General features: G+C 38.1%; 1 protein-coding gene across 1 annotated transcript; it reads right to left on the bottom strand.

The window, feature by feature from the left end:
- Positions 1-3,047: 3,047 nt before the first annotated feature.
- mms22l (MMS22-like, DNA repair protein) lies at positions 3,048-27,854 on the bottom strand. The gene is made up of 25 exons (XM_056475126.1): positions 27,787-27,854; positions 27,287-27,497; positions 27,083-27,208; positions 26,938-26,990; positions 26,778-26,865; positions 26,498-26,675; positions 24,208-24,301; positions 23,986-24,116; positions 23,793-23,906; positions 23,523-23,699; positions 23,383-23,445; positions 23,154-23,273; positions 21,879-22,114; positions 17,637-18,146; positions 10,700-10,887; positions 9,495-9,645; positions 9,292-9,422; positions 8,603-8,742; positions 8,364-8,520; positions 6,441-6,610; positions 6,123-6,334; positions 5,817-5,983; positions 3,602-3,698; positions 3,356-3,523; positions 3,048-3,223 (listed from the first exon to the last, which is right to left on the bottom strand). Exons 2-25 carry the CDS (start codon positions 27,460-27,462, stop codon positions 3,148-3,150), a joined length of 3,723 nt encoding a protein of 1,240 aa, XP_056331101.1. The 5' UTR covers positions 27,463-27,497; positions 27,787-27,854; the 3' UTR covers positions 3,048-3,147.
- Positions 27,855-27,958: the final 104 nt, after the last annotated feature.

The following is a 27,958-nucleotide window of genomic DNA, read 5'->3' as shown; positions in this document are numbered from 1 at the left end:
AATATTAACATGAGAGATTTAAAAAATAAAAGGCATTTTAAAAAAGAAACAACATGCAAATCGGCAAAAAATAAAACTGGTCCCGTGGAGTTCAGTGATGTTCAGCTCTGACAAGGTGCTTTTATTCAGCCTGTAGTCTTTAGATTTTTTTTACATAATGTTCCATTACTTAAAATTTCTTTCATTTTTTTATTTATAGTTTATAAATAAAATGAGTGCTAGCTTGTGTAGCGGTGATCATTGTGCCAGGATCATATTTCATATTTGGTTTATTCTTCAGTAGCCTATAGATTCGTTAATAATTTTATAAAGTGATTGTTTATACGGACTAAGCTATTATTATACAATGCATTAGGCTAATTAATACATTAAGACATTGAAGTCAGGTAGGACAACAAATCACATCCATGTAGTGAATTACTGTTGAGTGGTGTGTGGGATCGGCCTTTCATGTATTATACAAGTATGTATGAGTATTTTAACCAAGTATCGACCCGATACTGGTATCGTTATATCCCTACTCCTACTGGGCGGGAGAAACTAAGTAAAACATGTACATTTAACATCGTAGCCTCTTGCGATTAGCTAATAGCAGCATTTCAAATCGCGATTCGATTTCGATTAATCGTACAGCCCTACCATCCAATGAGTCAAAGAGAACAAAATCGTCACTTCCTGATTAACTGGCGCCAAATATCAACAATAAAAACGAAATTTGCTGCTGTAGGAGACGCTACGTCAATCTTTTACTCATTTAATAAATGACTTGCGCCTCAGAAGAGGATGCCGACATGCGTGTGATGTTTTACAGTGTGCTCAGCCTGCTGGTTTGTCCATTCACACACATTTTTATTACACATGATGTCTTCTAACAAAATCTCATGACTTTTTTAATGTGCATACTGGAGTTTGTTTAGTAAGTGTTTTCATTGTTGTTTATGCGCATCTTTTCTTATCGAATAAGAAGTTTATCCTACTCAGTTATGTGTATACATTTTTCTATGCGCACTGTCTGTTTGCGCATCTTGGCGTTTCCATCAGTTTTTTTATGCGACTGACTTAGCTATTGCGAGCTTGCAATATGACCAGTCAGTGTAGTTTGATCCATTAACAAATCCCTCTTTTAAGAATGTAATTAGTGTTTTGTAAACGATCTGTTAATTTAAAACTTACAATTTTAATATACAAATATTAAATGTTTTTAAAATGGGGGAAAAGGGTGAGTAGAGGTGTGTCCCAAATTGCATGCTTATGTACAATTCTACGCCATTTTGTAGTATAGTGTAAGTAGTGCATTCACACTGAGATTCTAAAAAGAATAAGTGAACTTTAAATACACGAATGATGCACTTATTCAACCATTTAAATGAAGTGTGCTGAGGATGTTGTTGGACTAGGCATGGGACGATAACCATTTTCAAGGTATACAAGTCAGTGTTTTAAAACAGCCAAAATTTTCTGCTATACTGTTCCTAAGGTATGTTTAAGGGATGGGGATCATGGGATAGCGTAGCGTCCATTTGATGCGCACTTAGTAAAAAAAACTGTAGCATGACACTACATTTATATACTATGCTGTTGAGTGTATAAGTGCAAAGTGTGCCATTTGGGATGCAGATTAGGTGATTATTAAACGGTTTGATTCAACTGAACTGATTTACTCAGGAACGTATGATGGTTACTGAATCAACATAGTTGCAACATAGTCATTCATTCATGAACAAAACATCACTATACTAATCGAACACGTTTTATTGTGGATTGTCTTGGAACAATTATTTGCTAAATAGAGCAAAGACACTTTTTTGTCTAAATCTAGGCTATATTTAAATTGTAATTTTAAAGTTAGTTTCATCATATTAAACAAAACAGCACACTTCCTTGTGTGGTATTGCTTATTAAATGTACAGTAAATGTTCAGCATTAAAACAAGCCATTCATTAACAACCTGCCAGTGTCTTGAGGTGAAAATGCATAGCTCTTAAGAACGTTACTTGCTGAATTTACAGTAGCCATCTGTAAACTAATTCAGGAAAAAGGTGTATGGCTCACTAATCCGGGACTAATAGCTGACAATGGATACGTTTACATGGACACCAATAGTCTAATTTTAATACTATTAAGACAATACTCTGATTAAGAGTCTACCATGTAAACAGCAATTTTTGTCTGTCAATTTAATCTGATTAAGGTCATAATCAAATTAAACAGAAATCGAATTAAGACATGGGGAGTATGCCGATTTTAGTCACATTATTGAGGTGCAGTACAGACATGTAAACACCTCAATCAAACTATTACCATCGTGAAGGATTTTCTCTGCATTGTGAGACAATAAATTACACACACACACACAGCTGTTTGACACTATTCACTGCACCTACTGAGTCAGTAAAGGGCTAGACACATGCATTGTGAAATGCAGGTTTTTTCCCATCCATCATGCGGTATCAAATTCCATTAAAACAACACTCTTCCAGCAGTTCATACTCCCATCCAATGTCTTATTTGTCACGGGGGCATGAATGAAATGTTCCTGAATGAAAGTGAAAGTGCCAAACTGCAGTTAAAGTCAACAAATTAAAAATGAAACACCCGAAATTACATGAAACTCTGGAGGAAACGTGGATAGCGTGGTGACGCAATCACGTTAATCGAATTATGTGCTATAACATGTAAATCATGATCATGAAAAGCAACTCATGTAAACACAATCATATTATTGTCCTATTCAGATTAAGGCAAATCATTAGATTACTGATGTCCATGTAAACGTTGTAGTTAGACACTGGGTTAACCAAAGTTAATTTTTTGGACCCTTTATTAGAGTCCCTACAAATGTTGCTCATTTTCAAAAGCAGTGAATAGTCTCAAACCCTGCATCTATGTATTTTCAGAAAGAGACAGTATGTTTCTATGCCAGAACAACATACGTGAAACATTTGATGCATTTCATTACCCAGCCCTAGCAGCGACTGACCAGCATCCTAACTAAGGCCCTGTGTTACCAAGACAGATGTCTAATAGCGAGGCACAGAACACAAGGGTATTCAAACAAAGTTTATTCACAATTCCGTAGCACAAATCAAGTCTACATCATGTACATGGTTTACATCAGAGGATTGAGAGTTGATGCAGGCACTGAAGTCAGTCTTCTTCTAAACTAATCATCTCAGCCTGCCCACTGTCTCCAAGCAAGGCCAGCAACCTCCTATAGCCATTCCTAAAAAAGAAGAATTTTTGAGTAGAAATATATGCATAGTAAAAAGCAAATGGGAATGCTAATGGATAGCACTGGTTTTAGCACTGTTTCTTCTCAGTCCTCAGCTGACATCTAGGTTTACTGTTGCCGTACCTGAGTGAGGTATTCTTTCCCAGACCTCTCTTGCACTCTGTCTTTCTCAGGCTCAGTGTCAGAAAGGGAATAAGAGCCGCCACTGTGAAGGGGTGAAGGACGGCTACAACTTCTAGAACATTATACACTTGCTGGTCGTATACGCCTTCATTCTCATCCACAAAGGCCCTGGGAAAGGGAATAAGCAGGTAAGTTTGAATGAGTGTACAGGCTCTAAAGCTGCTCAGAGTAGTGTGGGTTCATTACCGTAGAAGTGTAGTAGTGTGTTCACATGGCTGTTCTCCGACCGCAGCCGTGCACCTCTCCACAATGAGCTGTGTAACCTCCGAGCTTAGCCTTTTTACTGAAGAAAAACAACAGGCATTTCATTAAAAACACCAAAATATAATTCAATTTAACTACTAGTTATTAAGCATTTATGAACTGTGATTTCTGTAACTAGTGTTTTAGCAATGCCTCACTTCTTGTATTTTTAGAATTTTGGTTAAAAAGGTTGGTTTGTGCAAACTACAGGTCTTCATGGGTCTAACTTCCAGCTGAAATATTTCCAGTGCACAAAAAGCTATTTAATATTTAGTTTGTTTTTAATTCAAACCATATGAATGAAGAAAGTAACTTTTTTGGTTTATATTTTTATTTTCGCCCACAACACCTAAAACATTTTAAATATTACTCCATCAGTCCATATTGTTACTATATTACCATTCAGAAAGTTAGGGTCTGCAGATTTTTTTTTTTTTCATTAAATTGCTCAAAAAATAAATAAATAAATAAATAAAATTAAATTCACAGGGGGTCCGTTCTTCGTAAGTGGATTTCTCAATTAGCTGGATTTGGTAATTGACGATTTGACACGATCCAGGATTGTTTTGCTGTTCAAAACTCATCCCAGAGTTGTTGTCATAGCAACAGTTCTAGTAGCTCAAACCTGCCCAGAAGCAGCAGCTTATTTCATATAAACAGGATTGGATCGAGTCATTTCAAGCAAAGGTAATACTGAAAGTATGTACCAAATTCTGATATTTTCTTACAGTAGTTGTTATATACTAATATATGAACTTTAGATAAAATGGTACACGTTTGTTTGTAAGGTACCAGCTTTAGTACAATTTGTGTATGATAAGAGACATGCACAATATTCAACTGTTTTTTTTTTTCCATTTAAAGGAATAATAATATATGCAGTCATGCACATGTTTTGACAGCTAATATGACGGTAATTTGATGTTTCGCAAAAGTTGCAGACACCTATCAAAATGCTTTTTTTGAAGCAAAATGGGCTGTATGCACAGCTAGAGTTTTAAAGCCGATGATGAACTTCCAGTGAAAGGTTAATGTGACTATTTTCATTTTCACAAGGTTATTTTTACAGCATCGATGTTGTAATGTAATTACAAAACATTCAGTTAAATAGACTTAAGCGTTCATTAATTTTTTCAAGCGTAAAATTATATAAAAGACCATTGTAACCACTAGCGACGTCAGCAGGCTAGAGCAAAAAATCCATTGAAAATACTGTAAAATAAACTGTCATATTTTAAAGACATAGTGGGGGGAAATGGACTTTAATGGAGTGCTTCTTGTCCGATCTGAGACCCACTTCATGTCGTATATCTAACAGGCAGTGAAGATCGCTTATTTTTAAAGAAATCAGATCATTAATGGAAAGACAGCTGACTGGGAGCCCTTGGGCTGCCTGGGTGAAAATTAAAAGTCTTTGTGCATGTAGCCCGTTAAGTAAAACAGTCCTTATGGCCTAGTCTACTATAATAAAGAAAATTAATGCTCTAAATGTGACACTAAATAAATTTCTTAATACTCCTGACACATTAATATGTAAAACCTGTAGCCCACAACAAAGGTGGAAAGTTATTGTGCATCATATTTAACAAATCTTTTATTATGAAATGTATGTCATGGCCAATCGTTGCATTGCTGATTGTGATTTCGAGGATCGATAGACCGGTCCTACACAACACACGCAGCGATCTCAGATCAGTTCATCCAGACATTTTAATCTGATTCACGAACTTGTTTAAAGAACCAAATTAGCCAGAGAGCAGTTATCAAGATTAAATAATCCAGGCTCTGTCAAATCATCTTAGATCATTTAAGCGAGGTCCGAAGAATGGACCCCAGCTTTCTGTTTTGAATGCAATTCTACACAAAGTACACATACTATTGAGCAACATAACTATTTTCCTTGTTAATGTAAAGATTTCTTGAGAACGGAATTAACATATTTTTGAGGAAATGCAGTCTTGATAAGAATTTCTTAAAATCTAATGATTCCAAAAAGATAACATCTACCAATAACATTTCACAGTAGGAATTATAGTATTAGAATCACTTCCAGAGCCTTTTTTCAGAGTATGAGTGCTACATTTAGAAACAATAACTTTAACACACTTTACAAAAACATCATGTGAATGGACTTTCATCTGGCATGTCCCCTGCCTACCTTGTGGTTCATTCACCAGCATCAGACAGCGCAGCACTGAAGGAAGGGGTATTGTGAGCAGGGTAGGATCTCTGTCATTGTTCCTCTTCAGGAGCTCCAACAGAAAACAGAGAACACCAGCAAGTCGAGGAGGAGGAGCGAGACCTTTAAACTGGAGGAATTTCTCTCTGCAGAAACAGAAACTATTGTTGAAAATCTGGACATCTTTTTCTCAAGGTTATGTGCAAATCTGCATTGTTGTCTGCATGTTTTTTATTTAGATGTAAATATGAAACCGTGCTCAAAAAGAAGAGGACAGACTTGCACCTCAGCACATGCAGAATGCTCCTCCTGAGTCTTTCACCCTGTGGACTGGGTGTTGTTTCACAGGCCGCCAGCAGGACAGGATGATTGACCACTGCTCCAGTAGAGGGCGTGGCTGGGAGGAAGCGGCTCAGGTACTGTGAAATGACACTGTGCTGTTGCTGCTTCAGGTACGCCCCCTGAGAATGGGACACGCTTACAGCCACAGACAAACCCTAGAGATGCCAACACAATCTCAGTTAAGATCACAATTAACAATGACCTCAGGATTTCCAGAAAGATTGAGTATAAAGTGAGTATTGGATTTGGAGGCGTGTTAACCTGCAGGAACATAGGCAGACTGTCTTTGAGGGCTGACAGCATTTGAGTGTGTGCTGCAGTGTCCTGTTGGAGGAGAGCGTGGGGCAGTAATAGCACATCTACAATGCGGAAGAGCAGCTGCTGGGCTTTAGAGGTGGCCAACAGGTGGCTCCAGTGCTTGACCAAACAGCCTGAAAAACGTACAGTCACAAGTTTATAGTAAACATGAAGTTCGCCACCACAGATTTGAGATGTACCAAATAATAAGTATTATTGAGTATTTAAAAAAAAAGCGCAATACGGCTGTCTCCTAGGATGCATGTTTCTGAAAAAATGATAAATGCTTCAGAAGTTTAGAAGTCTTAATCTGGGGTGTGTTTCCGAAAACCATTGTTAGCCAACTAAGGTCACAAGTTCCGTTGTTACAAACATAGTTCGTTGATTTGGTGTTTCCCAAATCCATCGTTCCAACGAACATTGGCAAACAGCGTTGCAAACATTTACGCTTGCAACTACACCTCTAGAGCTGTAGTTAGAAGCGTATTTCCTCGCTGTGTTCTATTCCCAGTTATCCCCCCATACACTATTCATTAGGAACTTAGATTTAAAAAAAAAACATTAAAGTCATCACTCTTAGGTGTAATTTGCTTTCAAAGTATTTTTACAGTTCAGTTTTATCGATCTTCATACTGACAATTGCGTTCCCTTCATAGTGCACTTTAGAATCACAGCCGTGGCTCATTACGAAAGCTTTAGGTGACTTACTATTTAAAAGCGGAATTTACATTATGTCCAAAGCTTGTGAAAACAAAAATATATAGCATACATTAATAGTTTTAATTTATATTAGGTTATTTATTAAGAAATTTATCTGTACTGTATTTGACACGGGCTTGTTGGTTAGAATATTTCTGCAGTGGTTTGAATGTGTCAAAGTTTCAAAGAATGTGTCAGACTTTCAAAAAATAAAAATAAATAAACAATATCCTACTTAATAATAATAATTTTTTATTATTATTATTATTATTATTAAGTAGGATTTTTTTCATTTCTTGATAAATAGCCTACTGTAATTTACAACCATTAACGATTTATATATGAGATTAGAATACGTGTTAGCTTTTTGTAAGTGATTTTATGTTTAAGAATAGAATATATTGTCAATATATTTGTAAAGAGAAGATAGACCCTGTATGTGTTGTTTACATATATTTTAATTAATATGGAAAATGAGTGCATGTTTTTACCAAAACTAATTAGATTTTTTTTAAATGTGTGTGTGTGTAAAACAATATAATTTGCACAAAATATTATGTGGTTTTTCTTTTAAAAAGGTATTACACCACCCGATTTAGAGCACCATTATGGACGTTTTACGCTATAACTAACGTGGTTCAAGTGATGGATCTGCGACAGAGTATGGTTTTGGGAAACATTTGTCACTACATTGTTCTTTTCCCAAACGATGCATCCTACTATGGTAGTTCAGTCGCAAGTTACGTTGCTGTTTGGAAAACACACGCCTGATAGGTTGAATTCTACTTGATATTTGGGAGATTTGCGTCATGCTCTTAAATGCTCAGCCAACAGATAAGTCACCTGGCATAACTGTGACAATAAATGGCTACCGGGATCAACTAAACACTTTTCCCAAAGTATGTCAGTTTCACAGTCAAAATAGACTTTTATAAATACATCCAAGAGTTTTGCTTTAGGCATAGTTTGTTTTTAGAGGGACATTGACTTTACACTCTCAATTTTCAAAGACTCTCAATTTGTTGAGATATTTAGCATTTTCACTCATGTAGAGAGGACATGGTCATGGAGGCATTGGAAATATGGCTGCCATGTAAACTGACCTTCTTTCAAAAAGGACAACCTTAGTATTTCTGTTTTAATGTGCATTTAAAAGTAAAAAATGACATCATGTCAAAACACACTGACCTACGGTCCAGTATGCCAGGTGTAGGCCCTCCCGGCTCTTGTTCTGCAGGTAAGGCTTGATGTATTTGAGGATGTCTCCTACATACTCCAATGCTCGAGACACAGCTGAAGAACGCTCAGAAAGGAGCTGGAGTTCACAGTAGGATCGGCCCACTGCCTGATTAACAACAAACATGGTGTTTACGTGGTGAAAAACAGCAAGGCTTATATATTAGACCCTGTGGTTTGAGACTGTGTACCTTCAGGAACACTGCCATCGCAGCTTTGGGGTCTTTGACAGCAGCAGACTGCAGGCCAGCTCTCTGCAGCACAAACTCCACTTCTGGAAGCCGGAAGACCTGTCTGGTTAACTCGGCCAACTGTTCATCCAGATTTCTGCCTGAACACACAATACCACAGCTGCTTACTCTGACACACCCAAATCATTTGAAGAATACTGATTCGGCATCATTTGTGAGCAACTTCGGGTAAAGGATAATCCACACAAAAATGGAAAAACTCATTTACTTGCGTGAGTCATAATTTGTCATAAACAACAAAGCAACTGACAAACCTGAAGTTAGTAAGAATAACATAGCTGGAAATTAAGTCAACTAACTTAATTCAATTAGGTTAATTAACCATTGTGAAGGAAGTATAAATAGATCAAGCAAGCATTTTTTGACAATTCAGCATTTTCCAATCCAAGTAGAGAGGATTTGGTCTTGTTTGGCCAAAAGAATTGCCTGTGGATGTTGTAAATGAAGCTACTAGTTGTCAATTAGTAGTACTTTGTAAAATACAGGATCGCCACAGATTCACTGTTCAAATTATTTATATATCTGGTTGTTTTGACCTAAATTTGACCTATAAATTGAACTTATTCTAGGAGTTATACCATAAACTGCATGCCATCAAGGCCTGCTATGACCTGATGAGATCTTTGTACCTGCTCTTGTGTCTGGAGCATCTGGGCTTTTATGGAGGTACTGTTGTAGGACACAGCGGATCCAGGCACGCACACACAAAGCTTGGGCTGAACCTGAGCCTGGTCCAGAACTAACCCAACTGACCAATTCTCTGTGAGACACAAGATGAGTCAATCCAACTACGCAATGCATGAACGAGCAAGTGGAAAAAAAAGACACTGACCCATTTTGCAGCAGGTGATTGAGATAGTGGGTTACCAGCAGGGGGTGGAGCATCTCATCCCAGCCAAAGCTCTGCATAATGGACTGGATGGGGTGGGGCTGTAGGTTTTGAGGGGCAGAGCCAGGCATGTCTAATGCCAACAGCGTGAAGCCTAATAGCATAAAATACTGTTAGATTTAACATTCAGTCCCACATTTCTCTTGAAGCGATGATGCCAACCCTGCACAGACTTCAAGGACAACACAATCTTAAGCAATACACAAATACAGTGCTCAGCATATATAAGTGCAACCCTCACAAATCTATCTTTTAAATTCAGATTTTTAATAGGAAGCTATACAATATCGTACATGTGCATATACATTAGATTATTACATTATCTAACTAAATAGATTATGATAACTGTCAAAAAACTAGTACATCAAAATTTATGTTATAGAAAAATATTTAATACAAAGAAAAAAAATAAAAAATCAAGAGAAGCAAAAAATGGAAAATGTTAATTTTGTAGGTTGTAATTTTTTTCCACCATTTTGCTTGAATTTTATTGTATTATTTTTCAATTTCTAAACATGTTGGGTGAATAAAATTTTATTTTAATAAATATATCTGTTTAATAAATCTAAATTTGTTAAAATGCACCAAAATACATTGCCTATATTCACTGAGATGTGTATAAAAATAATTATTTTCAAAATAGGGTGTACTCAATTATGCTGAGCACTGTACACTTAATTGATAATGTATTACACACATAGACATAACCTTTTTGAAAAGGACACTGAATATTGTATAACTGCAGGTTAACTGTATATATAGTGTCCACCAATATACGCAACACCTTAACTTTACAAAATCTTTACTGTAATAGCATGGACCTTTTGTAAAGCTTCTTATAATTAAGCAGCTACTAATAATTATTGTGAAGCGCGCTATTCAAATAAAACTGAATTGAATTTCTCCCATTGAAAAGAACTGTACTTCAAGAACAAGAAAGTAAGCAGGTCATAATATTCACTTGCCAAAATCAAACTACCCTCAAAAAACAAACCGATGAGTTATTCTGTATGTGTGCATCAGAACAACTGCACATGAAGACAATTCCCTTCTATTCAGCTCTTTTGAGGCAGAACTCAAAGAGAAAAGTCAGCCATGCAAAGAGAGCCCCTGAGAGAACAAGAGTTCATTTTCTCTGTTTCCCTGACCTGCTGCGGCGTCCGCGAGCTGTGGCGGGGGGGTCTGGGAAAGCCTCATGCTGCACAGGAAGGGGAAGAAGTGGGACCAGAGTGCTGCTGCTACCGCTTGGTGGCGCTCTTTAGCCACGCTGGGGAGAGGAGCCCAGCTGGGAGAGTCTACAGAGTGAGACGGCTGGCCACAGCGCTGGTGAACTCTCCTAAAGAAACAGACAGAGAAACACATTAATGCCAGACACACACATTAAGATTCAGTTTCTCAGCTATCATGCTTATGAACTAATCTCTCTGAAAGAAACTAAAAGGAGAAGGTTATGTACTGGATACCTTAAATAAATATTTATAATATTTTGAAAGGGTCTAAATACATAAATGTAATGACCTGCAATGCAATAAAAAAATATATATATTTAAATATAAATATGATTTAAAAAATATTTTAAAAGAAGGTTCATGTACTAATCAAGACTGCATTTAATCAGTAAAAAATATATAATACTGTCAAATGGTATTATTGTTTCAATTTCTTATTTTTTTGCACTTTTGTTTCTAGAATTTATATCAGCCATTACTTAGTCTTCAGTGCCATGTATTCCTTTAAAAATAATACTGATACCCTGATTTAGCATTTAAGAAACTAGGTGGAAACATTTTGGAAACAATTTTTTTGGATTCTTTGATGAATATTTGTAACGGCAGCATTTATTTATCTCTATTTTTGAAGAGTATTTCTATAATATATATCATATGACATAAATATTCTAAATATGATTGTTCATTTTATATATATATATATATATATATATTTTTTTTTTTATGTTTAATTATTGTTTTAATTTACTGTTATTCTTAAAAATACATTTTTGAAAGTATTTCTATAAAATAAGATTTCAGACCTCAAAGACCTAAACTGCAGTGTATTCATATTATATAAATAATATAATTATGTAAAATATATATTATTATTCATTCATTTTCCTTCGGCTTAGTCCCTTTATTCATCAGGAGTCGCCACAGTGTAATGAACCGCCAACTTATCCAGCATATGTTTTACCTCACCTAAAACGTATTAGTTCTTTTTGAATTTTAATGTGCAAAAAACACAATAAAATAAAGATACAAATTATACCAAACAAAATTAGTTACAAAAAAAAAGTTTCCTGTTGCTATTTTGGGGTTTGCATCTATTGTTTTTTTTTTTTGTTTTATTAGGTAAGAATCCAATGTAATTAAAAATTTCACTTTTCACAGTTGTTGCAGTTGTAGCTACTAAACCATATTGACAGGAACAGAAACGAACTGATTCAGATTTGAACTGAAGTGTCAGAAATCGTGCAATAGGTTACCAGAAAAAGCTGAGAATTCTACACAGTTTTGCAATTTTAAAGGGCTCCACAGACTATTAAAATAAAATAGTTTATTGCACAAATGTGTGAGCATTTTAGTGACTTTTCCACATGCAACATTATGTATTTTACATAGACCCTTAATGACGATACTACCATTTACAAACTACAGTATTTTGAGCAAACAGAGCAAACTTACCGCCAGTATTTTGGAGCCATAGTATCACGATACTAACCATAGTACTGTAATCCGTGCAACCCTACTGGGAAACATCCATAAACACTCAGCTACACAAATACACTGCAGCCAATTTTCATTCATTCATTTTCTTTTTAGCTTTTTATTCTCTTTATTAATCAGGGATTGCCACAGCGGAATGAACTGCCAACTTATCCAGCATATGTTTGACGCAGCAGATGCCCTTTCAGCCACAACCCATATACTCCCGCATTCACACACATACACTACAGCCAATTTAGCTCATTCAATTCACTTATGCCGCATGCCTTTGGACTGTGAGGGAAACCGGAGCACCTGAAGGAAACCCACGCCAACATGGGGAGAACATGCAAACTCCACACAGACACGCCAACTGACCCAGCTGGAACTCGAACTAGCAACATTCTTGCTGTGAGGCAACAGTGCTAACCACTGAGCCACCGTGTTGCCTATATATTATTATAACATTATTATATAAATTATATAATTGCAATTAATTATATACATCAAATAAATATACAATGTAAAACAGATGTTTCGATCACAAAGTCTGATCTTGCAAAATCGTGTTCAGTAGCAGCATTGTGTCGTCACACTTCGTCATTGGTCATTTTTGGCAGACACGAAACTAAAAGAATGAGAGCCTAAAAATAAATAAATCACCCCTTTCTTCCTAAATTCAGTCACATTGACAAAAGTTTCAGGAGCGCACATGTCATCTTTTCAGATTCACACGCTTCTCTCTCTTGCTTTCTTCAATTTGACGGCTGCCTTTCTCCCTGTATGCATTATCTCAGCCCCCTCTGCCCTCTCTTTGGCTGCAGATTCTCCTCATCTCTCTGGACAGAGGGATTAGTTGGTGTGTGCTGGTGTGGGGCAAGCGCAAGCGGCTCCTCCATGGCCATGCAGTAGCTGTGCGTTTGGGTCTGAATGGGAGGCTGAGAGCACGAGTCTGGCTCTGCAGCGGCTGGCATTAGCTCAGATAAGCAGCTGAAGGGGCTGTAATCTCATTTAGACTGGAGATGATCCTCCTGTCCTATCATTCTCGGCGATGAAAGCGAGAGCGCCAGGGAAAGGGCCGGGGCGAGCGTCACGTGCGCGCTCACATGCACACACCTTCGCGCCTTCCAGCAAGGTTGCATCTAATCCAGGGAGAGCTGAGACAATCGATTAGAGAGTGAATTCATTAGCTTCGTTACCGCGGCGGAATGGGCCTTTCACACCCATCAACCCTCATTGTTCAAGACATCGTCAGAGACCCCACTTAATCCCCTCACTGTGGTGTCTTACACGCACACACCCCGTACCATCTGAACACTCGTTTAATCTCTCCCCGGACTGCAGCACAGATTCTGAACACACACCTCTGGAAGGTACACACAGCGACTTACACGTTCATGCCGGGCGCCCTCGTGTAAACTGACACACAGAATCACACAGACAGATAAGCATCATGAGCACGCCATCTGACATAGAGCGTAAGCTGTGATATCTTGCTATCACTCAACACACACCCCGCTGATGGAGGAGCATGTCCTTCACTGCGACATTAAGAAATGTTAGTTATTTATGACCACGCATGTGTTATGGTATCAGCTAATATGCCTTTCAAAATTGTAAGGAGTGGAATGAGGATGATACCGTGAATCTGAAGTGTGTTGATATTAGAGATGTACCGAATTTTCGGCCACCAAAAATTTATCGCCAAAAATATGTTATAGCATTTAGTGGACTCTCTAATTTTTGTGGCTTCAGTCATTGTTGAGGTACTCTTAAATCTGGAAGTATTAACAACTTATATCGAAATATAGATTATTACCGTTCAACATGGAAAATAATTATTGAGATTGCATTTATGCCACAAAGCCAGAAGATAAATCTCTGAATATGTTTCACTCCAGTGCTTCCCACACATAGGGCTCCATTTTAACGATCTAGGCGCAAAATCTATAGTGCAGGGCGCAAAAGCATTAAGGGCGTGTCCAAATCTACTTTTGCTATTTTAAAGACGGAAAAAAAGGCTCTGTGCCACGGCACATGGTCTAACAGGGCCGTGCTTATTCTCTTAATGAGTTTTGGGTGTGTATTGAGAATAAACCATTCAGAGTCTCATCTCACGTTCCCTTTAAGAGTCAGTTGCGTCACGCCATGGTGCATTTGCTATTTACATGGCAGACTTTGTAAGTGGAAAAACTGAACTTTTTACTAGCAAGAAAACAGTTAAGCAGACCAACTGCGTGAGGATAAAGAATGAGCCTCCTCCAATTGACCTTTACTTTCACTTTCTCTTTCGTGGATAAGGAAACGTGTTGTAAGCACAGACATCCATTAGCCTACATAATTTCATTTGTTAAGCGCAAAGATTTGTTTCAAAACATTTATTTCTAAATTCAGTTCTAATTTCAAGCAAACAAATAAATGAACAATAATAACGAAGTGTGGTCAAACAACTGAGTTATATCCAAATACACATGCTATGTAAACTGGACAGGTAAGCTTGTTTTTATTAAACAAATATAAATATAATAAATACCACTACTAATAATAATAACATTATAAAAAAGCAAGTTGTCGTGAATAAACTAAAAAAAGCCCCCGAGATGGAGGCGGTGTTTTTTATATTTATGTAGAAAGTAATAATTTTTCTAATATTTTAATCCTTTAATTCCTTTTCATTTGTAAAGATATTTGAGTATTGCTGTACATCCTGCGTGTTTTAAGCAATGTGTAAGCAAGGTGCACAACTAACACGCTCTACGCTGGACTTTAGACCTGCTTTCAGCTGGTCTATTGCCTAGTCTATTTTAGTTCCTCAAAATAGCAACGCACCTACAATGTGCCTTAACACACCTCTTTTCTAGACCAGAACACCCATGAGTCCACAAAGTGGCGCAAATGTATTTGCTATTTAAACAACGTGGCGCAAAACGGGAAAATTCAGATTGCGTTGGTCTGAATAGGCTTTATTTGTGCAAGCCACCAGATATAATAGCAGCCACAAGTATATTTAATGGAAATTGTTTTTTTTTTTTTTTTTTTTTTTTACCAATATTATCATCTTTTTAGACTCGTTTTTTTGTATCCACCCAAGATAACCAAACAATCGTTCGATTAACCAGTGGAGAGTCTTCTCTCGCCCAACTCATTTTGTACTACTCATTGTGTGTGCAGGAGAACTGTCAACAACACTTTCTCAGACAGTCTCACATGCTCTGCAGAGACCCACAGAGATGTGTATTTTTGAGGCTTAAAAATGCCTCTGGCCGGTCTATGTAAATCTCCTAAAATGTCCGGGAGTCAATTTTTGCTTTCGCTTTCTAAAGTTGTTGCGGTTTTGTATTACTTATTTATTAAAAACCACTTTATGCTGGGCTTCACAGCTGATAGCACGCACAGCCATGAGACAGAGAGAAAAAGTAAATAATAGATTCTTTAATCTAAATGATTCCAAAACTTTACTGTGTACTCAGAGAGGACAAATCTAAACTGTCTGCAAAATATATGTACATCATTAGAAATAATCAATCAACTCATTTGCCTTATTTAAATGATCTAATTTTTATTCTAATTATTAATTAATTATTAATGAATATCAGCAATTTTAGAGACATTGTCTCTTTTTACTCATTTTTCCTGTAATTTATTTCTCATTTGCTGTATGTTATTAATTTGATGATGTTGATATATTACATATTTTATACATATCTAAAATTCGTTGGCAAAATGTCATGCCAATAAAGCAACCTGAACATGAGAGAGAGAAAGGGGGAGAGTGCAGCTGTGTGCAGATTGCTCCTAAATAGCATAAAAATAGAAGAAATGGTGGAATTCTTTTTTTTATTTAAACAGCTTTTTTTTTAAACTTCAACCCACTGAAAAAATGGTGTATAACCATATATTATTTTTTAACATTATGACACAATCTACATTGTAAAAGTGCTATAGAAATAAAGATGAATTGAGCTGAATACATTTTTGTGTTATGGTAAAGGATGCGTTTCAATCCGGCTACCACCGCAAGTACATTTCAAACCTGTGGGAAGCACTGCACTCATTAATAAATCTTTTTACGCAATACACTATGGCATCTTTTTAAAGCAACTTTGTTTTTTTAAACCAAGTAAAATCTGGTTTGTGTTCTTACATGAGTTTGACAAATAGCCCCTGCTGTGTTGAGCAGAAACAGAGAGAAACGGTAATAATGCTCACCACCTCTCTTCTTGGCCTCAGTGTCACTGCGCTCTTCATACTCCTGAGGGGAGAAGGGGCGCACGGCGAAAGCGCAGCGGGGAGGAACCAGATTAATCGATTGGCGAGAACTCGATTAGTCACTTGGCAAAGGCGCCACCGTGCTGCAGGGGTCACCATTGCGATCTCACTGCCCACACACACAGAGGATCGTGGCAGGGAATGCGATGAGGAGAATTAGAGCGTGACTAGAGCCTGGCCTGTGTTATCTGCGTGAATCATCCGTCAGTTACAGTCTGCCTTACATCGCCCTGTATCCGCGTGCTGGCTAATTCACGCAAGGCTTGCACACACTGCCTCCATCCTAAGAGCCATAATGAAGCCAGGGTTCAATTTACCAGACCACATAATATTGCGTTAATTGTGTCAGTGAAAACGCATTAATAAAAACGATACAACAGAACCGTGGTGAAATTAAGAGTAATTTGTGAAGACACGTTGAAGAGCGCCCCGTCCCTTTAAACTGGGTCAGCGGGATCTTGGTGCCAATGCGAGCCCGTTCAGCAAAAACTTGATTTTATCGCCCATTAATGTGCAAATGAGTGGCCTCCCACCCTGAGATCCTGCCTGGCAATTGTGGGAATTAGCAGCATTAAACTGATTCAGAGTTAGATGGGTAAGATGAGAGGAGTGGACACTTAAGCATTGGATTCTTTACCTTGGAGGACTGTGTATGTGAGTGTGTGTGTGTGTATGGACACTCACAAAGTTGGACACCTTACTCGATTGCACCCTAGCCACCTTTGACCAAGTCAGCCATGTAAGGCACACCAGTGTCCCTGCCATGAACTCGTCCCTCCCTTCAGTTCAGTCCACACTCAACTGTCTACAGCCAGAACCGGACCCATGGGCAGAAACTCAACACAGCTCTCTTCCAGCACCTGTACGGTCTGACCCGAGTGCCACGGGCCCCTAGAGATGCACAAGGACCTCTGCGCACAATGGATAAGCTTATCTCCATGCTGCGTTGTAACTACTGCACAATCAAGCCATTGTCAACATATGAGGGATGCAGGGGAGAGATTTGAGCTGTGCAAGGGCCAGGGTGCCATATGTATAAGCCTTTGGGATCACTGTGTATTTGTGTGTTCGAGGAACTGCCATGTCTAAGAGTAAAGTGTGTGTGGACTCTCACCGTAATTGCGCCAGCACCGTCTGCAGGAAGCCCAAAGCGGAGCTGAGCTCGGACTGGCGGCAGGCGGGCAGCAGGAGTCCAAAGCCCTCGTTCAGAAGCCTCTCCTCTGACAGGGTAAGATTAGGACTTGTCTCGAACACCTCGCTCACCCCTTCCAGGTATGAGCTAAGTGGTGCCCAGAGAGCTAGCTTGCGTGAAGGCTCGGTGGTCTTCAGGTAGAACTCGCGGGCCGCTTGGCTGAAGTAGATGGCCAACTGCTCTGCCAACGCGCCAACATCCAGTCCCTTCTCCAAATACAGCAACACAAGAGCCAGCTGGCCCCTCCACTGCAGCGCGCGCAGGGCCGGGGGCGTGGAGTTGGTGGGCAGCATGGCCAGTAAGTCGCACGCTCTGCTGGCCACGTCCTCCAGCTCCGCACACTGCGCCAGGACTAGGAAAAGCAGCAGGAAGTGCAGCAGGCCCGTGTCAGAGAGCTCAGTCAACCGCCTCTGGTGGAACTTTGAGTAGAGTCTATATGGACATACGAGACAGACGTGGTCATAATAGTGAATAAAAATTGCTGAAACAAATCAATTATCTTCAAGATTTTAGCTCTCTTTATGTTCATATACCTTCTAACATTACTGGACAAACATAATCTTAACAAATGTGGAAAGTTTCTTGAAATTTATAAAACATTTTGATCTAAATGTGTGGAGTCTAAAATTCTGAAGCTCTAGTAACAATTATCCTATTTTGCATTGTATGATCATTTAAATATTTTTATTTGATACTGGACTTTTTCATGCCTTGCTAAACCTGCCACTGTCACCAACATAAAATGTATATTTTTTAAAAGTCATTTGATGTTTAAAACATTTCATTAAATCGTAACTTTTGTTCACATTTTTCTAAACTATATACAAAAATCCTGAACAACCTATTTTAATCCATTTTTATTTCATGGCATAAATATTGATGTCGAATTCAATAAATGCAAACCAGTATCTCACAATCTGTCTTCTTTATTACTTACTTGCTCCCAGAGCCATTTATATTAATCCTGATATTTAGCCACACTATGTTGGTGTTTTGTAACATTTTAACGAGGTGGGTCGTTAGCCCAATGCTCAACCCCCAACCTGGAGGACCAGGACATACACACAAACACTATGAACATTTTAGCTTACCCAATTCCCTTAAAACGCATATCTTTGGACTTGTGGGGCAAACTGGAGTACACAGAGGAAACCCACGCAAACACAAGAAGAACATACAAACTGACACTCGAACCAACAACCTTTTTGCTGTGAGGTGACAGCGCTACCCACTGCACCACCTTGCCGCCCGTGTCTTCTTCATTATTGCAACCTAAAAAAATCTAGTGGTAAAACAAAATCCAAAAACTTTTATTTGTACATTTCTTTCAGAAAACAGCCCTAGACTTTCAGGACCTCACGATTGTGAAATGTGCAGCATTGTATAATTGACAATACCCAATATGCATTCACTGTCCTACTGTCTATAAGAACTCACAATTGATCAGGGGCATAGATTTAGGGTGGACGGAGGTGACGCGTCTCCACCAATATTCACCGACCATAGAAATGTCCCACCAATAATTTAATCCACTTAATAATTAAAAAAAATTAAAAAACGTGCTGTAAACATTAACCTAGACACGCAGGTTAAATGACGTTCTCTCAGCACCAAAACGCATTTGGACATTTTGATTGGCTGTGCCTTTCCCTGCTATCATGTGAAAGGCTGTGGCTGCCTTCAGATACAAGCAGCGCCATTGCGCCAAAAGCAGTGAATTGTTTTTTTTTTTCCATGCAGGAATAAGGTGTGTTGGGTGACACACAAGCGAGGATGGCGGCCACACAAAAAAAAGGTGGACATAAGGTGCTTTTTTCAACGAAAGTTTAAGTCACATAGGCTAAATGCAAGTTCGCCACTGAACGAGTCCATCATGATAATGGTGTTAATGCTTGTGTTTTCCTCGGCTTTAACGCACAGTCTATTATTATAGCAGTCTGAATAATATGCCCTAAAAAAACTAACTGCAGAATAAACAGCTAAAGTACAGTGTATGATCGCCGTCAGTTCTCCTAATTTCTCAGAGTAGCATGTCCAATTTCAGTTGAAACAAATTGTCCGAAGAAACACAGCCCGTGTATAGGCATAATACTGATATATAAGACATGTTTAATTTACACTATGGCTAAAATAAACAGAAGTCTTTATTAAACTCTCTTTTTATCAGTTAATAAACATTCGTTTAACATTACACTATCAGGCCTGTGGCCAGCTTATTCAAAGGGGTGCTTATTTGTTTTCAGAAAAACTAAACCTTTTTTGCAAGTATTTGCCTTATTTTCTGTTTAATTATGAGGTATAAATAATGCATTTTACTGACATTTTAAGAACTCATTTTTGCTGGATTAGCTTGTCGGATGGTTATCATAACCACACTTTTTGATGTACCAAAAATATTTTCAACCATTCCATCAAATTGCTTACCATACTATTTTACGTGGTTATTTTCAAATGTGCATTTAAACTATAAGTTTTATATTACAGTTATATAAGTAATGAAAATGTTTAATAAAAATATATGAATATGAAAAGATACTTATTTTTAAAATACAAATTCATTATCATCCATCATTACATAGTTTTTTTTTTAGAAATCTGTTTAAATTAAAATAGAAACTGAAATAAAATAAATAAAAACTGAAGCCTACAGGCAAATAACAAACTGGCCAGCACATTCAACTTTCCTCAGTCAGAATTTGGCCATTTGAATAATTAAATGGCCATTTGAATAATTGTATAATTATTCATAAATAACAATTCATTCAATAAATTCATAAATAATAATAATAATAATAATAATAATAATCATCCAACTTTTGGTCTTTCAAACCACCCGAACCCCCCTTGGCTACAGGCTTAAAACTTAATAAACTGTATAGAGAGGATTATTTATTAACATAATTTAATAGCAGTTAAATGAATAATTATATTTAATAAATATATATGTTGTTTGATTCACCCGTCCCCACCAATGTCAAGTACAAACCTACGCCCTTGCAATTGATCAATATTTAATCCATTCCAATGATATTTCCCCTCACACAAATACTTCCAACAGTATAAAAATAAAAACAATAAAATAAGAGATGGGTCCATCAGGATCAAAAATTTAAGTGACACTCTCACTCTGAGCCAAGTACTCAACTCATCGCTAACCTCTTCCACACGTTCAGTCTTCCTGGAGAGCTGTGTGCCTGTGAGCAGCGTATGCAAGTTTGTGTGTATGTGTGTGTCTGTGTGAGTGATGTTTGATCCTCTGGGCACCACAGTGAAATGCCTTTAAAAGACCATGTTAAATGTCAGAAACACTCAGGCACACAGTGGTAGCTGCACTGTCGTGTGCGGCTCAATTTGCTGCAGCACAGGAGGAGAAATCAATATTGACCCCCTCCGCTCTCCCCTTTCTTTCTACTGTTGACTGTTTGGCCCAAACAGAACCCTGCAGGTTCCATAACAAACACACGGCACTTCAAGCAAGCCTCCGAGCATCGGTTTAATGTTTGGACAAAAACACATCACGCAAGGCTGCGGGGAGTCAAGCCACGTTGCCGCTACAGATAGACGGGGAGCATGGAAGTGTGGCGCAAGCTTTTAAAGACTGACCCGACCCAAAGCGAAATAGAAGGAAGGCTGTCGAGATATTGTTTGCGTTTCTCGCCTGTCTGTCTGGTTGTTTGTTTGTTTATCACGGACAGCTTTTTTTGTGCCTGCCACGAGCAGATGCTGCTCATTCCCAGAGTACGAGCTTGAACGTGCTCCCTGCCGATCTCATTAATGCACCATGCGCCGTGCCTCCCACCGAGCGCGCTCCAAGCCCGAGTGGCATCAGCGAAGCCCACACCTCCTCGTGTGGCACGTTTGTTTGTGTGTGTGGGGAGGTGGAGATGGTCCTGGAGCCAGCCAAGTCAGCCCCCGCCTGGCCATTGTTGGAAGCCCGAACGCCTGCGTTAAGGTGAATTAACCGTTATGCTCGTTAGCTAATTAGCCTTTGTGCTTGTTGCACGACTGAGCACGGTCCAGACATAAAAATTCATTATCCAGATTTTGTCCGCTTCTGCCTCTTGCCGGAGCTCCACCAGATTGTCAACAGATCTGAGATCGGCACACAGAGGCGACAAGATCTAAACTTTGAAAATAGGTGCGAGTCCCAAGGCTCATTCTCACCTGCCCTTGATCTGTCTCCAGGGGGAGCCTCCAGCATGTTCCTGGCTCAGGTGAAGGGCCAGAATCCGTAGGAAGATATGGAAGGAGTTGGCTGTGCGGTAGAGCTGAGTGTGAGAGCTGGAGCCAACCGGTGCAGGGCTACAGCAGCTTTTAGCTTGCTGCAACAGACAGAGGGGAGTCCTGCTGATACTGCCCAGCCCCGATACACCTAACCAGGGCACGGTGAAAGAGCTGTTCTGTGTGCACATGGAAAGAGAAACCTTTAGAATGTATACTAGTATTGAAGTGTCTTGCACACTGATGAAGCATAGGTATGATCTAATTGACGCATTACAGTAAACATCAAATGTTCTTCAATATATTGAATATAATTTATGTCTGTTAGTTATTCAAAGCTTCTATCGGACTCAGCATGGATCTAGTGTATGAAATCCCAGGAGATCTAAAAATTACCATTATCCACACAACAATGTATTTTAGTTGTAATGTTAGTTAATGTAGATGCTAATTTGTACAAAATTCAAATCAAAGGATGCCTACATAAGCCTTTGCTCAGTGAGTGCTGTCTTAAGGTAACATCACAGAGAGGCTGAAAATCACTTTCCAGCACTTTTTCATTCACCGTTTCTCACTAGTGAAGTGATTTTCCTATTACCATGAGGACTGCAGAATTCCTGGTAATGTTCAAAATCAACTAAAAACTAGGGATGCTCCGATCAGGATTTTGCAGCCGATACAGAGTACCGATTCTTTGGCATGGTGATCAGCCGATACCAAGTACTGATTGTGATGCTTTAAGCTTTATAATGCATTAAAGCACATTTTCCCTCCAAGTATGATACTTGAGTGAAGATTTCGCCTTACCTAAGAGAATAAATTAAGGATGCTGTATATACCTTAAACACTCTCTTAACCATTTAGTGTGGACATGTCAAGGCCAGAAGCAGCTTTACAGAAAATAATATAACACAGATATAAAAACTGGTAAAAAAAATTAAAACACTGTGATTTGGAAACATGTTTTCTTAACCCCACCCTACTCTACATTTTATTTTTCTAACAAAATTAGAAGATTTTCATTACTAGCATTTGATGCGAGAACTTCCTGTTTATGATGAATCACTTGATGCCTTCCTCATTTGTAAGTCGCTTTGGATAAAAGTGTATACATTAACATTTTTCTGTGGACCTGAGCTTACATGAACCTTGAATAAAGCTGAATTTTATAAATGATTAAACTTGAAAATTGAATTTGACCTTGCAGCAATTACTTACTAGATTTTTGCTGTAATATTCCCAAAATGTTGTGACAGCGCTGACGTTTGGACCCCACATCAAGCTGAGACTGAGGCAGCAATGGACAACCACTCGTATCTGCTCTTCCTGTGCGGCTTTCTGAAATGAGATCATATCAGTATTTACATTTCAGAAGACAAAATGCATCTACTGCTACTCAAACACCAGGAAAAACAAAAAAGCATATTAACCGAATAAATTTAATCACCTTTGGATCACAGATAGACTTTAGCAGCCCAATCACAAAGCTCCAGTTATCCTCCAGTTGTTTCTGAAACAGCCACAAAGTTATCAATTTGACATTCAAAAATACATCTCATCATGGGATACAGGTCACTGTTGATTTACCTCCTGTTGAGCAGTGCCGTTCCGGTTGTGCATCCCAATCCGGGCCAGGTGTGTGAGCAGCCACCAGGTGAAGCCCTCGGGGTCTTTACAGTGCATAGGGAGTCCTGGGTCACGATCTCCTGAAGCTGTCCCCTTCAGAACAGTCTGCAGCAGGGCATTTATATAGCTCCAAAAAGACTAGATTGAAAAGTACAGTTAGAATACAGAATTGTGCAAAACACACACGCATGCACGCACAAAATAATATGCAGAGACTTTGTGTGTGCTAACCTGCGTGTGTATGCTTTTGCTCCTGTGCTCCAGTAAATGCATGAGCAGAATCCATAATTCTTTTGTGCAGAGGCAGTGATAGTGATGAGTGTTCAGAGTCTCTGTTGGTCTCACCTGGAGAAAGAGAAAGAAAGATTGTTTTACCTCCTAACCTTTACACCACCGCATATTTTATGTTTGTTTAAAAGCTCACCTTATTATATTTGTTCATGGCCAGGCCAATGAGATCACAGAAAAGGTTGTTGACCTGATCTTCAAAAAGACTGATGTTGGTGAGCGTCTCTCCTGTCAAGTTCACGAACTGATGCGCGTAAACTACCTGACCTTTTGAAATCACCAGGACAAAATACTCATTAGTAAGACAGTCCCAGATTTAAGCACAATCTCAACCCATTTTGCGGCTGTTACAACATACCCATCATCCTTTGCTCCAACAGGTGCAGGATCTCCAGAACAGACCAGTGGATGTCCAGGTGCAGATGCAATAGTTGCCAGGATGGAGGAAAGAGCTGTAAATGGGGTGACACTGTAAGTTTTTTTCTTTATGAGACTTTCATTTGCTACTAGGATGTGTAATCCCTCACAAATCTCTCTTTTAAATTCAGATTTTTTAATAGGAAGCTGTACAATAATATATTTGTGCATATACATTAGATTAGTCAGTACTGAAGCCAAATCTGGAGCTTATCTAACAAAATAACTTACAATACTGGTCCAAAAACTAGTACACCCAAATTTATGTTTTAGTAAAAAACAATTAAATACAAAAAAAAAAAAAAAAAAAAAAAAATCAAGAAGCGAAAAAAAAAGATATTTACTTGAAATTTTGCAGGTTGTAATTTTTTTTGCCAATATTTAGCTTGAATTTAATTGTATTACCTTTCAGTTTCTAAATGTGTTTGGTGACTAAAATACTATTTCAATAAATATATCCGTTTAATAAATCGGTTTTGTTTAAATGCACCAAAATACATTTCCTATATTCACTGAGAAATGGATACAAATATTAATTTTCAAAATGTACTCAATTATGCTGAGCACTGAATGCTGCATATCTAAAAATCAAGCAACACCATAAATATAAATGCATTCATTTTTAAAAGCCATCGTCAACAGTGTGAATATGAATCCATTAAGACAAAGAGTGTAATAGCAAAAATGCAGACAACGTTGATTCATTTTATTAGTTAATCTTCATTCAATATATTTCAAATTGTCCTCTTTTAGTGAAAATATCAAAATATGGGTGAAACTAAATTTAACTGTGTTAACACCACATAGACCTGACATTAAATACTTACTGATCAAAGAAGCCTTGATTAAAAGAAGATGGCCAAATGAGAACTGTTCTGTCAAACTATTACAAATAAACCTGACAAAAAATATGCTTGGCAGCAGTGTCAAGTAAGAGAAATAACACAGTGCTTAAGGATGCTGTATGTACATATAGTATACTGTATATACAGTGGAAGTCAGAATTATTAGTCCCCCTTTTAGTTTTTTTTTTCTTTTTTAAATATTTCCCAAATGATGTTTAGCAGAGCAAGGAAATTTTCACAGTATGTCTGCTGATATTTTTTATCTTCTGGAGAAATTTTAGTTTTATTTCAACTAGAATAAAAGCAGTTTTAAATTTTTTTAAAAAACATTTTAAGGTCAAAATTATTAGCCCATTTAAGCTACATTTTTTCTCTATAGTCTACAGAACAAACCATGGTTATACAATAACTTGCCTAATTACCTTAACCTGCCTAGTTAACCTAATTAACCTAGTTAAGCCTTCAAATGTCACTTTAAGCTGTATAGAAGTGTCTTGAAAAATATCTAGTCAAATATTATTTACTGTCATCATGGCAAAGATAAAAGAAATCAGTTATAAGAAATGAGTTATTAAAACTATTATGTTTAGAAATGTGTTGAAAAAAATCTTCTCTCCGTTAAACAGAAATTGGGGGCAAAAAATAAACAGGGATGCTAATAATTGATGGGGGCTAAAAATTCTGACTGTACATGAAAAAAATTAAACCATGCAAACAGATTAAACGCAGGAAGGGAGCATTGAATCTTTGCGTATGCAGTGTGAATGTAAAATAACTGAAATGAGTCACTTTTAAAAGATGATGCAAGTGGATTGTCAAAAAGAATTGAATATAGTCAAGTCAAAACAATCAGAATTGACAAACAAAATCTGTGGTGTAAATGCAGCCAAAGTGTACAATTCAAAATGACAATAATTTATATTTTGGGTCTGCAGTGTGATACTAAAGTCTTTTAAATGTCATTAATTAAGTTAATCTTGCTCCAAATATGCAAATATGTACAGTATATAATAATTTTATGGTACATTAAGTATAGTTACACTAGTGTATTCTGTAAATCATAGTAAAACTCTATGTTCTGTGAGTATTATATCATTATATCAGACCAAAAATAAAATATGCATGAAAAATGTTGTTATAATAATCCATAATGGTTTACTGTTTCCATAACCTTACTCTGTTTTCGTTTAACATTTAGTGAAAAACATGTTTATTATTTTAACTTTATTTTGTATTGTACAGCCATTGCCTTTTAATCTACAGTACTTCCCAGCTATAAATATTTTCAAAAGGTTGAACAATAACTTGATGCTAGCTGTATTTGCCAGCACACTTTTAGACACCAACCTGAAATGGAAAACGAGCACAAAAAGTGTTCTGCTGTACCTTTCCCTGGTGCTGAATAGTGAAAGCACTCTGGACGTTAGCTGGCAGATTTCCGATTCGTCCAATAAGCAGTGTGATACTGAAAAGCTCCTCCACCAAGACTGAGGGCAGCTGAGCCTCTGCGTCTTTAAAGGGGTGAACAGGACCTTCATCTAGGGATTGTGAGGGCTCCAAAAACCTAAACAATAATAGAAGAAGTTAAAAATCTACTTCTGAAAGTATTGCCAAGCCATAGCACAAGTTGAGAGAACAAAAACTTTGAGCTCTCTTAAATGTGTACCTGTAAATGAACACCTTAATATAGCTGAGGAAAAGCACACACTGCTGCCTCAGTTCCTCTGCCTCATAATGAAGACTGCTTGCTTGACCTAAAAATATATTTATTTCATTTCATTAGAATGCAACAACTTTTCCTAAAACGTCAGTCTCCAGATGCTTACCAAAATCATGCGAGCTGGACTGCACCAGCATCTCCAGTTTTAACACCTTTTGTCTGAAAGGAAAGACAGATTGTCAAATTAGCAGACTTCCTGTTTCAGCAGACAACGTGGCAATCCTCCAGAGCCAACACACCTGCACTCCTACCTGAGCAAGCCAAACAGAAGTTTGGTAGATTCCACCAGCGCCGTCTCCGTCACCCATGGGATGTCAAAAATATCAACTGTGTCCCCCTCAAAATCTGCAGGAGCTGGATCAAGCTTCAACAACAACCTAAACATGGAAAATATATATTTTTAAAATTAGACAAACAGATTAAAGCATCATTATTGTAACACTGTAACTAAGAACCTCTTCAGGGCTCCTCTGCTGATGTAGCCATTTGATGATAGCCGTCCTGAGTCTTCTCTGCCTGCTTCATAAGCACAGGTGAAGCAAGGAGGCCGACTGGGAGCAGATTCACCATAATGATCCAGAGCAGATGGAGACACAGGTGGAGTGAGGGACTGTGAGAACTCACTCTCCATGTCAACAATGTGCAAACAGACCACTGGGAAGAGAGCTGAACAGAAAAAATGTTGTAAAACCTAATTTAACCATGAATTAAAGTAGCTAACGTAATCAAACAACCATTTAATAAAAACATAAACTGAAGACATTTGCCTGGACTGACTGGAAGACGAGGACAGCAAACTGCTTGGTTTTAACTGATGTAGTTAACGTTAGCATTTGAGCGCTTCGTATTTAAAGCACTAAATTGTCAGCCATCGGCGTGTAAGTTGTATCAGCAGAAAGGCGAAACCTTTCCTCTTCGTCGAATACAACCGTTTTTGTCATTCAGGCTGTAATACCTTCAGCAACACTTAGTTCAGCCACTGTTGACAATTTCTGCGTCCTTCTTTCCAGTGTCAAAGCACTCCCGCGCCACAGTAACGTTAACACAGCGCATGCGCGCAACCGTGTCGTTCACGCAAACCGCTCTGTGGTTGGTCAGAAGTTCCCGGAGAGGCGTGGTCTGGACCT

Source organism: Danio aesculapii, chromosome 16 (genome assembly GCF_903798145.1).
Source record: "Danio aesculapii chromosome 16, fDanAes4.1, whole genome shotgun sequence".
In the NCBI taxonomy this organism is placed as follows: Eukaryota; Metazoa; Chordata; class Actinopteri; order Cypriniformes; family Danionidae; genus Danio; species Danio aesculapii.
This window is presented reverse-complemented; position numbering and strand designations above follow the sequence as displayed.